Raw genomic sequence first — 13,274 nt, 5'->3', positions numbered from 1 at the left:
TAAACCCCCCGAGCATGCCCTTTGAAAACGCCTATTAGCCTGGGTGAGAGAGATTACAAGCAAATAAAATTACATTCATTGTGATATTTGATTTCATAATACCCCCAGAATTATAATTACACTGCACTCACACTTTTCATTTAAAAACCATTCGGCGTCAACAAAGAATCAGAGATGGGAATGAGCAGGTTGTGCATCTAGTGAGAGAGTGCACATTATCAGGCCTGTTTCACTAGAAGTAACAATAATGGGAGAAGAATGGAGGTACTAATGGGAATGTAATCAGGTGAGAGAGCGGGATTTAATGATATGGAACACAGGGCCTTATTTTCATCTGTCAGTCTTTTGGTGAAACAACAAGAGAGCAAAATGCCATTTTTTCTGGGATTACATTCCTCCCAGAGGCTGCAGTATGGAAGATTTTAGTTTTTTAAAGGCCCACTTCTTACCAACCGACACAAGGGTTAAATCCCCCATTGGCTCTCAGTTGCAACCTGTGTGTCTGTCAGGGTTGCAGCAAAAGCACAACGGTGTATTACACGGGGAATGTGGGCATATGCTGTCTGGTTTAAACCAACAAGCAGAAGGGAAGAGATAAGAGACATTCTTGGGCGGCTCAGAAACGAGGCATGAGAAGGGCCAGCTTGATAGCAGTACTTGTTGTTCTGATGTGTTAAATAGCTGGCCTTCAACACCCCAATCAATCGCTGAGTGAGCCACTGTGTAGCCAAGGGTTGTGTGAGATAGCCAGATGGCTGAAGTCAATGGAGCTTTGCCTGGCCTCTTGTGTCACAAAGGGATGATCATGAATCTGGCCACACGGACTGGACAAAATAGAAGAAATATTGCACGGTGAATGTTTTGCTAGGTTAAGCTCAAATAGATGTTTAAAAATGTATCACTGATTATTCTCAAATTACTAACTGGCTTTGAGCTAATCAGCAATGGAAACATTGAACAACATAGTTGGCCTTGGGTGGCTATCATGCACATTTTTGTTTTGGCTTGCACGACTGGCTTGTCTGATGTGATAAGTATTACTGTAGATCTGACTGTGTGTAATGAAACCTACCAACCATTGTGTGGTACTCCTGCCATTTGACACAGGAAAGCGGGAGGCAGCCAACATGCCAATGTGCTCATACAGGAACGTCTGCGGGACAAGACAAGCATTTTGAACACACTCCAAGACCTCCAGAGGCCCGTGTTGACTAATCTGCAAACAATCCGCACTGCAAGCTCCATTGCAAGTGGAAGAACAAGCCCCTTAATCTGTGACATTAACGAACACAGCAAGATAAGATAGGTTTGTTATCTTGGTGCATGGAACTCCTGCCCAGATAGGAGATAAGAGCCTTTCAAAGCATGTTTGCTGCCAGACAAATTTCCAAAGAATAATGGAAGGCAGGCAAAGCCAGGCCTGGAATGCTGAGAAGTCCTGTCAAAGCCAGTCTAATGAAGAATATGATCCCCCTGCCCTTTATCCACCTTACTATAGCCATCTTTGGTATTTTGGTGAGTGAGCGTTAGAACTTGTTGATGACATAAATGCAGCCTAGTAACCATTCTGTGCACAGCAGTGTGGACCTTCCTGTGCTGAAAGAAGCAATAAGAATCCAATGTGCATCAAGAGAAGGACCTCACACAGGGATGTTGAGTGCCCTAATGTAGTATCAAACTGGAAAAAAACAGAATTTCATAAAATAGTAACTGCAGATGTAGTCTATTAGAACATTATTTTTATTGTTTCATACATTATTCACACGCTCAGGGGCAGTGAACTGCATTTAATAGTGTCTGTCTCCATGTGATAGTGATGCCCTACTGCCAGAATATTATTATTATATTATTATTATCACAGAAATATTAAGTTCCAGATACACATTGCATGAATCAACACATGTCATTGTCGTTGTATAGCATTTGTTTACCGACTCAAATTTATGATTTGTTGCCGCTGAGTAACCTGGATGTGGTTAACACTGGGACAACATACACTTTACATTTAAATGTCTTCAGGTCTTCTTCACAGAAACAAGTAATTTTGGTATAATGAATTAAAATAATTTGTCTAAAACAAAACTGTGTCTTCATGTTGAATGAAATACATTTTCTTTGAGAGCATTTACCATTAGGCTACTTATCCCATATCATCATTGTGGAGCTTAAAATTCTAAAAAAAATATCCTGCACAACCAGCTTAATGAATGAATGAAATGAAAATCAAATGTTACTAACTTATCAACTAATGTCTATAGTATAGCTAGTATTTAGAGAACTCTTGAGGGCAATATTATGATGATATGATGACGTTAAATGATAACGTTAAAATCTTAGTTGGTAAAATTGTGTTATGGCTAGCTTAAAGTTAGCTTTAGCTCACTTTAAAGTTAGCTATGAAACCTACAAATTAGCTGTAAAAAATTTCAATATAAGTCAAGATATATGTATCAGCTGGGACTGGCTCCAGCAAGCGGCTGACGATGGATGGATGGATGGAAGCAAAGATATTTGAGTTATGGTTATAGCTACTTAAAAGCATTTGAGTTAGCTATAACTCTTGACCACAACACAAGAGTTGTTCTTGTTTTTGATTATGCTTTTTGTGGTGAAATATGACTGCAGGTAATGCGTACTTGAGATGTTAACAGCTTTTGATTATCATAAATAAAAAAAAGATTTTCCACCCCAGATTTACAATTTTAAAAGAGAAGCTATTGTATCTTTCATACCACATACACACAACCAAGTAGGACTGCGCTTGTTGTTTAGAGCACTATTGTTCTTGAAGCTATAGAGGAATATCCAGAACATCTTGGATTGAACCTGATCTATTAACTACCTCTGACCAAACCTTACCCTGACCCTATTAACCAGCTAAAAACATACCTCAATTAGTTGGTAATTTATTGAATCAAAATAAACAAAAAACACCCCATCACTCATCACAAACAGATGCTGTGCTGTTACTGGTGGTCATATTTGACTCCAACATGATCCCTGGCTCTAAAGGAACACTGACAGTTTGATATTTAAGCCGTGTGTTTTCAGTAGAGGTCTAGCATGGTTTTATGTGGAAAGATAGGATGTTTTATTTTTTAAATGTGTTTGTAATTCATAGGCTGTAAAAACCACCTTTTTGTCAATTTCATAATTTCATATTGGAAAGGAAATCCTAACACATGGACGCCAAGAACTAGGTGTTGCGTCTCTGCCAGCGTCAAACTGAATAAATGCTTATGAATATGCCCACACCACCAGAGGGGATGGACTAAATCGTAATTTTCATTCTGCGGCTTGGAAAAACTTCCGCCTTCCTGGATGCCAAGCGGCTCTGAGGCGATCCCACAGATGAGCCAAGGAACGCTCTGCTAACTGAGCTCTGGAGAAATACGGTCACGGCAAGATCCATATTCAAATAAACTTCACTCTTGGCCCGTGCACACAAGCCATGTTGTCACCAGCTGGCAGTGCCTCTCACCGCCCCTTCAAATACTGAGCCACTTTTGATTAACGTCTCTACGGCTAATCATGTGCGTTGGCCGTGCCAAATTGGACGAGCCACGTATGGCCTCCATTTGCCTTGAGATCTTTTATTTTTTAACTCATTCGAAGCATTTGAGAGCCTCCCTTTACACCACCCACCCCCTCCCCTAAGTCTTCTCTTGTCTAGTGCCCATACATAGAACAGAGAGGGTGGTGTGGCGGCACGGTGCCATCCTGCGGGTCCCTGAATGAGAGGACTATCACTGCCAGATGCACCCAGCTGCATAAATGTTATTCATTTTTTATGGCTTGTGTACATAATATGGCCAGTGTGGGAGATTGTGAGGTTCCACTAAAGGCTGGAAAAATCCTCAAAATTGAATCAAAGTGGAAAACTTATTTTGGCTGGTGGCTGTTCTGGACCTCCTCCTTTTCCATCTCCGTTAATTCTCTTTCACTCCTCCCTGTCTCACATCGTGCTCTCTGAGGTTCCTCTGTAAGTGATTTACAGTATATTCTTTCTCCTAGGCTGCACTGGCTGGTCTCCTTGCACAGCCATAGTGGTGGTGGTGTGAGACAGCTGGAATATTTGAAATAGGTCCAGAGGTGCAAAGACATTAGACAGCACTTTGTCACCAGGGTCCGGAATTCACACCATTTGACTGTTTCCAAGTCAGCTCCTTAACCGCTGACTGGCCTGGTTTCTGTCAGATGCCGCTCTGTTGACATTGAGGGCTAAAAAAAGATGGCAACATGGAAGGATGTATGCTACTAGCCTTTTTAGGTGGTCAAAACAACATGCAGTCTACAAAGAGTGCTGTGACAGGGATCTGCAGCCAAAGCCCTTGACTTGGTGCTCTCTCCCTCAGTTCACAGTTCAGATATAGTTTAGTGGTTTAGAATGGCTCTCGTCAGGGTTTGCTAACCCCCGCAGAGAGATGGGCTTGAACTCTGAGCAGAGCTACGGTCTCCCAAATCACCAGCTCCGGCTGAGGCCCCAGCAATCCAAATGCGATCATGGTGGGGGCCTCCCGTCTCATTACCAATCTCCATTTCAAAACAGCCTTCAAATGGGAACTAATGCATTAGCTCTCACTGGGGGAAACGTCTAGGGAGCCACTACATAGCAGCTCAAAAACGCTTTCATACATGTTTTATCAGCGGGGGAAGAGTGAGCAAGAGAGAAAAGGAGCTTGGACTGAACCATTCATTTGTTGCCCATCTTATTAGCTTGGCACTGTGTTATTAGCTGCCATTGTGCTCTATAAAAGCCCCTTAGGCCTGTCCCACTGTTCACCGAATCTGGGGTGAGCTCTGTGCCAAGCACTTTTTGGAGGTATTTGAGACCATGAAAATTCAATCCCAAACCCTCAGCATTGAGGTTTCTCACAGATAAATGAAGAGGATTAGTAGAACAATAAAACAATGTCTTACCTCAGATACCACCGTATCCTATTAATTGGGATTATAGTGGGGAAATGTGTAAAATAAACACAATCTTGTATCACAGTTGCTTTTTCTGTGACAAGCTGTTACACGAAGCCCTGTTATTGTAAAAACGTTATATCAAATACGAAATGTGTTCCAAATTATGAACAAGTACATATACAAAATTTATATCATAAACAATCCCAGCACATTACAAAAAACCCTGGACATGTGAAGAATAGCTCTGGAAAAGAGCTGACAATTGCAGAAGCTGTAATAACCCACCTTGGGTTGGATATGCTAGGCAATGTGTCAATTGATTCCCTTCTGATGATGGACTGTGTGCCGAAATAAATTGACCTTGCCAGACGATGAGTGAAATTGATGGAGCTTTTCATCTCCGGAGGGCCGTTCCACACTCAGCTGTAAAATGGATAGAGCATAGGACAGAGTGATTGAGTCGGGGGAAAATGTAAGGTGTGTGTTTTTCTTCTACCAAAGCTTGCTTGGTAAATAATAGTTACAGGAAAAATCACTATGCGGTAACAAGTACAGGGGTTAAGTACCTGTTGTTGACTAGATGATTAGGACTAAAAGCACACAGCGCTAAAGTGAAGCTGGCCACTGACAGATGCTACCCGTCGGAGGAATATGTGGCTCAATTACAGGGAGCCTAAATTGAAAGTGATAGTGATTTAAGTCTTCCCAATACGCCAGCCCCATTCTGGCAAACAGTCTTTTCAAGGAGCCCTTTTAAAAAACCCTGCTGGAGTGTGCGAGACACAGGAGCTGCATTGATTTTCAATAACATCCCCTAATGACCTGGCCACAGTTTGATCCACGCTGTCATTATGGGTTGATACCATGGGACAGGATTGGTGGGTCTCACGGCACACAGCAGCGAGATGAGTAGTCAGGGCATTATCAGGATGAATTGGCTGTCTCTGGACAGGCGGCGAGCACAGTCGAGGTCTTGTCAATAACAGGACAGGGCGCCTCCGGGCTCCCTACACGGCCCAACCCAGAGCGCCTTCCGGCCTCATTAGAAAAGCATATGAGTGGTGTGCATGAGGACAGGAGGCGTATGAGAAGAGAGAGGAGCCTCTCCTCCACCATCTGATAGCCTGCCTCCCAGGCATTGCTCCTCTTAATGAGTCCAGACCGCGGGTCAATATGCCGCTGGGCTGCCAGTCAATACTGGTTACCTGCAACACAAACACTCAAAACCTGCTTTCATACAAAATCAATGTCCTATTAGTCCCTCCCTGTATTGCCTTGGCCCAATCTAATCGATGCCATCTGAAGAGCTCTGCAGCCCCAGTATGACAGATTACGGTCAAATGATCTGATGGCTTAGGCTACTCTGTGAGCCAAGTCTGTTGCCTTTATGATTTCAAAGTAATAGCTTGATATTGGATGAGCAAATACTCTAAATGCTGAAAACTCTGGCACAAGCATTATTGGCAAACCTATCAACCACTCATTCCACATTCCACTCAGTAGTTTTTGGCTTACAGACAATTTCAGTACCAGGATGAAATACAAGCAACACATGTATGACATTAGGTCCAAACTTTATTCCGTACATTTTAAACCATGAATGTTCATTTTCATTTTTTTGCACGCCTAAAACTCTACTTGTTTTGTATACAAGAGTCTAAGAAAAACAACTGCACAACACCACAAGGTTGACAGAGAAAGTCCTTTTGCCGCCCACTAAAAAGTGTCCTTCTTTTCTGTCTGGGGCTGGTCCAGTTTGTGACTTGGAAGTCTTTTAATAATTCCATCATTGTTTCATTGATAATATAAACATGAGATAATCCAAGTTTCTCTCACTATCACCAGTAACGTCCGCTCTCTCCATGCGATCTCTTCATTAGGGTGTTGTGTGCTGCTTTGCATAGATTGCAGATGATCCTTCTAGGCCCCCTTACAACACCCTCCCGTCATACTTCCCATCCATTGGCCAGGCTTGTCTTTTGCCATGATATTCAACTGGGAAGTGATTCCCCTTGTTTCATTTAATTTTGTTTTTCTAGAAATGGTTAAAAAGACTAATAAATTTACACGGTAATTTTGCAGCGAAGGAATATCAACAAGTTATTTACATCAGTTTTCTTTACAGAGACTGAACAAAGACCTCATAATATATATTTATCTGCATATCTCAAAGGCAAAACAAATAAACAAAACGGTAATGTAACATTGTACATTGTCATCATTGAGGATATCCTGGTACCATGAGGTTAAATTACTGAAGATTGAACCAAAATCCAGTCTTTACAGTGGGTCATAATGGATATGTCTCACAATCAACTGGGATAAATATTGTAAAAGATGTGACTTATGCACAAAATACATAAAATTCATAGAAATGATATCTATACATGGAACAAGGATAGGAAATGTACAAACTCATTTCAGGACCTCTCTTTTCGCACAAAGCTGAAAAAAGGTTTTGGATTAATATATTAATAATTATCAAATATTTAAGTCGGATATAAACATACACATATTTGTGTTCTCTTTACCGACATTATTCAACCTCCAGTCCACTAAAAATAAAGTCATGGCATGTGCTTAATCAGCCTTACACACCTTTACTTTGTACAATCATACCCTTTCCCTTAGGGAGTTTTGCTCTTCTTTGATGAAGAGCAGTGCATTTTGTTCACGAGAAAATTTCAGATTAGGGGAGTGGGGCTTGTGAGTGCGTCTAGTAAGACTTTGTGCACTTTTCTAAGAAGCTACCGAGCCTCTACCTCTTTGGGGTTGCGAGATGGGGAGTAGTCCCGTGGGTCCTGGGTGGTGGTGAGGGGGGTAGTCCTCCTGGGTGAGGCTGGCCTGGCACTGCCGGCTGGCACGAGTGGCGGGGGCGCACTGAGGGCAGCAGTAGGGGGTGTTCTGTTCAGCGGGCCGTTGTGTCCTGTGGAAGGGCTGAGTCTAGGGTAGGCCATGCCACCTAGGTGGGGCATAAAGGGGGGCATGTGGGGTAGATGGCCCTCCATGGGGGACTGGTGCAGCTGATGGAGGCGTGCTCTGTCAAGCTCCTCCCTCAGGTGGAGGCGCTCTCGCTCCTCTGCCTGCTGTCTCATCCTCTCGTGTTCCCTGCGCACCTCCAACAGGTGCTCGTGGTGAGAGTAGTCATGAGCCTCCCTTTCGCGGTAGGCTCGTTCCTGTTCGTACACACTGGGGAAGCGATGGCCTTGCTCGGCCCTGAGCTGGAAGTCCATGCGCCGCTGCAGGTCCAGGCTGCGGTAGGCCTCTCTAAGTGGGTCCCAAGGGAAGGCCGGGTGGGGCAGGCGTTCTCTTCCTGCAAGGGGGCTCACTCCCATGAAGGGAGCCATGCGAGCCCGGTCTAGCACATTGAGGCTGCCCATCTGGGGCATGGCACTCATGGAAAGGGGCAGAGAATGTGCCATGGGGACACCATGGAGGCCATGTGCTGGGATGTCATTGCCACGCGGTGAGGGAAGAGGGGGCTGCTGGGATAAAGGTGGGTGGTGGTGGTGCGGATTTACAGGTTGGCTGATGGGAGCAGGAAGAGCATGGGCTGGTGGTTGGGGGGGCGGCTCAGAACTCACCACCATGACCTCCTGCTCCTCCTTCCTCTCTTCCTTAATCTTCATGTCATTTTTCACCTTGTGGAGGAGCTCTGCAGGCGGGGGCTCTTTCCTCTCGCTGTCCTTGAGTGTAGGTGGGGGCCCACCTGCCATCTTCATGCCCTGCTCATTGATCACTGCCTTGGAGTATGGAGAAGGAGAACGCTGAGCGGGTTTGATGGAGTCTTCTGAGGACCTCCTCTCTAGCATCTCCTTGCCAGGTGAGCGGCTCTCCTTCACCTTCACGTCAGCCAGTGTCGAAGACTCTCTGTGGCGCTCCAGCATCTCCTTCTCCGTGTCACGGACCCGGTCTACACTGCCACTGTGATGTCGACCCGAATCACTGGAGTTCTGGCTGTTTGAGCGAATCAGGCTGCTGATCTGGTAGCTAACTGGAGCAGAGGCCGGAGATGAACGGTTGGAGTGGCGGTTGCAATCCACAGAATCCCTGTAAAGGCATAATAAAACAATTTAGTTACTGACAGTTAAAACAAGCATCATGTAGGTGGGTTGTATTTAGGTACAATTTACCTTAATCAAATTTCCACAATAAAATGTGAATTAATGTGAATTTTCTTTAAAAAATACAGGTTGTCATGCTCTTGTCTTCCTCCGGTAATGTTTACTCTCTTTAAATTTGACAGTAACCCTTATGATTTGCTAGAATATCATCCACAGAGATCCGTCCAATTATTTTTTGACAGAAAGCTTCTCTCAGAGCTGCTTGTTGCCTGTTTGATTTGTGTCTGTTTCGAATCAATTTATTTCTGTTTCCAAGGATACTACTAATGAACTGGAGATTTGTCACATTTTTGTCTTTAACAGTAAATCTCAAATTCCAGAGCTCATTCAAGTGGTATCAATTTGTCTTAACATCATTTCAACATCTTTTATATTTTTAATGCTAGCTGGAAAGGGGATAATTATTTTGGTCATGTCTTTAAAGTTGTAATCATGTATTTGAGTACTTATGAGGATAGTTTTGTTATGTTTATGCAAGTATTCATTGTTCAATATATTCAGTTCAGCTGTTATCTTCTTGGGAGAATTCCATGTGCTTTAAAATATTACAGTAAAGTCCCAGGTCAAATGTTGTGTGCAAATATATATAGTAATTGTATTATTGTAGAAAAATTTAAATTTAAAGCTAACATCTTACAAATAAAACCCCAAAAAGACAAAGAAAAATGCAAAGTTGTTTGCATCTGCCTCAAACTCACCTGTCTTTATCCTTCTCATCTTTCCCAATGGACGGATCTCTTTTCTCCCTTTCCCTCTCTCTTTCTCTTTCCCGTTCTCGCTCTCGCTCTCGCTCTCGCTCATGGCTGTTGGCTGAGCTGCTTCTTTCAGTGTCTGCGGTTTTGGGCCACTGTGGCGGTGTGGGGAAAGATGGCGGGGTGCGTCGGAGTCTGTTCCAGGTGTCGTGGTGGGGGCCGCCAAACGTGGGCAGTCCTCCTGGCCCCTCCTTGGTGCCAAACATACTGTTGGACCCTGGAGGGAAGGGGGAGACAGGCGTGGGACCCACTGTAAGTTAATTGGGCACAAAACCTTCTCGAGGACACATAAGATGAGAAAGACTCAACAACAAAAGCTGCTTTTGTCTTTGTCTCTGGAGGTTCTCTCAATGAAGCTGTTTGAAAGAGTTAGAGGTTAATGGCTCCCCCCACCAGAGAAAAAAGCTACTCATTTGCTTTTGGACTAAAGGTTTCAGAGGCTTCTCCCCCTCCCTTCTTTTGCACTGGATGAACAGGGGAGACTCACTTGCCCTCTGGAGTTGAGGGCTGTGAAAAGCCAAGGGAGACCTTAGCATTCCACAGCATGTCTATTCCAATCACATTCATTTTCACAACAGGGTGACCGATTTGGCACACAAAAATAGGAGGGATGAAGAGAAAGAGAGAAAAGCGTAGAAAGAAGGATGCAGGGGGAAAAGAGAAAGCCCTCCATGGTGGTGCAGAAGGGGCTTGTCAAATAATTAATAGATGAACTGCCAACAAACAGCAGACCTGAGAGTGCCTGTTAGCAGCAGTGCAGCCAGATTAAAGCCAGGCTGTTGGGGACATGGTTGGTGGATGAAGTGGAGGCAGGGAGGAGGTTTGATGTGGTGTGTTGTATTGCATATTTGAGCCTCCCTGGGCTAGGGCTGTTTTGACACAGAAACTAGAGCTAAGTGTCTTGATTTTTTTTTTTCCTCCCCTCCTGGCTCTCCCTGTGGTCTAACGCTGCCCTTCTCTGTTCTGTTACTGGCCACAGGGGCCAGATTGAAAGGGGGAGCGGTGGAGGAGGAGAGGGGGCCAGCGCTTACCAAGCGAGGGGTTGCCTAATCCTCCGAAGGCACTGCTTGAAAGGTTGCCGAGGCCGCCAAAGGAACTGGAGCGACTGAAAGGATCTGTAAAATGCCAAACAGGGATTAGCAAAAGGGGGGGCTGGCTAGCGGTGCTCACCCCAACACCAACCCGTTTCACTCGGCTTTTCTCTTACAAGCGAGCTGTGGTTTTTTTTAGCGCTGCCACCCTAGCTCTCTGTCTGGTAATCCTGCAGTAGCCAGGTCGCCTGGATGCTGGATTCACTGCCACTAACTGGAGTGGAGTGTCTCTGACCCTGCTGGGGCTAGTGGAACAACATAGCTTGATGGGGAAATTAGTTTTGAGCAGTTGGAGCTGAGCTGAAAATAGACTGTGGTAGGGCAGGGGAATTAGAAGCTGTAAAAATTAGGCTAGACAGACCACAATGATTTAACTGGAGAATCAGTGTCTGATGGGCTCCACTGACGCAGAGCCTCCAAATTTATTGGAATAACACAAATATTTACCCGGAGAAGTCAGTGAACAACATTGAAATGATAATTTGCAGTCCCATTTTAATTCAGCAAAAATCCATCAGGAAATGCAGAACTTATCAACAGATTAGGGTTTAAGGATTTTCAGCTCTGGGGCTTGTTAATAAATCAGAAAAGACAAACAATTGAGAAATCTCCTCTGCCTCACACATGAATTCCCCTGACAGGAAAATTTTGTTCGCTAAATCTTCCTTCTCAGTGCAACATTTGTTCATAATCACAAAATGGTTTGAGTCAAGGGCTTATTCCATGAAATCAACTTGCCACCCTGAACCCAAACAGTGTCTCGGGTAGAATGGCTAATAATTGATTGCATAAAAAAAAATTATTAAATGCACAAATAAATCCAACAACATTAACTACCCTCAGTACACCTATGAATTACAAAATCAACTTTGCAAGCATATAGAAAATAGTGTCATATATGCTGTTGCACTATGTATTAGTTTGTCCAAACTAATGAGGGAGACAGAATACTAGGCTAGCTACTCTTTTTAATAACCGCAGACAGTGTTATTTTAGGCTGTGTTATAAATTATACTGTCTGATTGTATGATGGCTACACTCTCCATTACCATGAACTTCAAGTAGTATGAAGTCATGCAAAAAAGACTGACTACAGTGGCCAACTGGACTCCTTCAATTGAACCTAAGAGACTAGAAATATGTAGGTTTCAAATTACACCTTGTAATGTGTTAAAAACCATGAGTGCAAGAGAGAGAGAGAGAGAGAGAGAGAGAGAGAGAGAGAGAACAAGGAAATAAATGTATAAAAAAGATTTGAACATGGGGTTTACTTACACTTACCTGCCAAATGGCTAGGAGGCAGGAAGCCGCTGGGGTGGGGGGCAGGACCATACGGAGAGGGAGCTGGGTGGCTGGAACCTACCAGAGCAGAGAGGATATAACAGTGCTATTATTATCCAATCAGACAAAAACAATCACAATTCTGTGATTAGCCAGAGCTAAAAATGTAAATGTGAGTAAATAATATAATATTTCCCTCCAACTGCATCACAAACACGTTGAATATACGTGTAAGCTAGAGGCGTTTAGAGATGGCTGAGTAATGCAAATTAGCAATTGATATTTTGCTTTCATCTCAGCTTTTGCATTTTTGTGCGCGAGTTTATAGTTGGCTATTGAGGTCAGTTCCTGGCTGTGCAACAAGCTGGCCTCTTTCACAAAACACCGCTACCATCACCCATATTCCATGAATTGCTAATGAAAGAACCAATTACAGGAGTGCCTCTGACACACCACTGCATAATTACCAGTCAAAGGCCGTTCGCCTCTCTGTTGCCCTCCAACGCAGGGCAAATCAGTCAATTACCTAACCGAGAGTCATCCATATTCATAGCCATATCTGACTCCCTTTACTGGCAAAACATTTGCTACAAAAGCACTATAATTAAGTGAACATTACATGAGAAGAGAGAGAAAAAAAATCATGCCAATTCATTACAGTGGTGGAGGAGCAATTTCGGCATGCAGCTATAAATGCTAATTTGCATAAAGACAAAAATGGCATTGGAAAGATTTGAGAACGGTATAATTTGAGTATTTTTAATGATTTGCCTTGGAAGGTGGAGGTTATCACCCTGCGTTGGGTACTGGAAGACCCTACTGACCTGTGGAAGAGAAGAGGGGTCGTGCCAGGTCATGAGGGTAGGGGAACCCTGGGAAGACTCCTGGAGCTGGGGGCCGACTGAACAGGTCCAGCTTCCCATTCATGTCCAGTTTGTGAGGATCCAGCTGCATTTGCTATAGTCGAGAGAGACAGAGAAAAAGGAGAGGAAGACGGAGAAAGAATATTAGGTTGATGGACAACAGTACCAAACATTTCCAACAACAGAGTGAGGATTTGTCCTCGGCTACACTGGGTGAGAGATCAGAGGAAGACAGATACGCCAACAATG

At 43.8% G+C, this 13,274-nt stretch overlaps 1 protein-coding gene across 11 annotated transcripts in view; it reads right to left on the bottom strand.

The window, feature by feature from the left end:
- Positions 1 to 6,471: 6,471 nt before the first annotated feature.
- The window catches only part of fbrsl1 (fibrosin-like 1), a 376,696-nt gene continuing 369,893 nt past the window's right edge, over positions 6,472 to 13,274 (bottom strand). For 6 of the 11 annotated variants that reach the window (XM_038704683.1, XM_038704679.1, XM_038704682.1 and 3 more), the window contains 5 exons: positions 12,987 to 13,119; positions 12,157 to 12,240; positions 10,822 to 10,905; positions 9,737 to 10,007; positions 6,472 to 8,964 (listed from right to left, as the gene is read on the bottom strand). In XM_038704683.1, coding sequence (XP_038560611.1) covers positions 7,662 to 8,964; positions 9,737 to 10,007; positions 10,822 to 10,905; positions 12,157 to 12,240; positions 12,987 to 13,119 — 1,875 coding nt within the window. In that variant the 3' untranslated portion in view covers positions 6,472 to 7,661. The remainder of the gene's footprint in view (positions 8,965 to 9,736; positions 10,008 to 10,821; positions 10,906 to 12,156; positions 12,241 to 12,986; positions 13,120 to 13,274) is intronic. The other 5 variants (XM_038704691.1, XM_038704684.1, XM_038704680.1 and 2 more) reach the window with 3 other exon arrangements.

This window comes from Micropterus salmoides, unplaced genomic scaffold (genome assembly GCF_014851395.1).
Source record: "Micropterus salmoides isolate LMB-PRFRI ecotype aquatic unplaced genomic scaffold, ASM1485139v1 Ms_hic_scaffold_7, whole genome shotgun sequence".
In the NCBI taxonomy this organism is placed as follows: domain Eukaryota; kingdom Metazoa; phylum Chordata; class Actinopteri; order Centrarchiformes; family Centrarchidae; genus Micropterus; species Micropterus salmoides.
The sequence above is the reverse complement of the archived record's forward strand: the minus strand, read 5'-3'. Positions and strand labels throughout refer to the sequence as shown.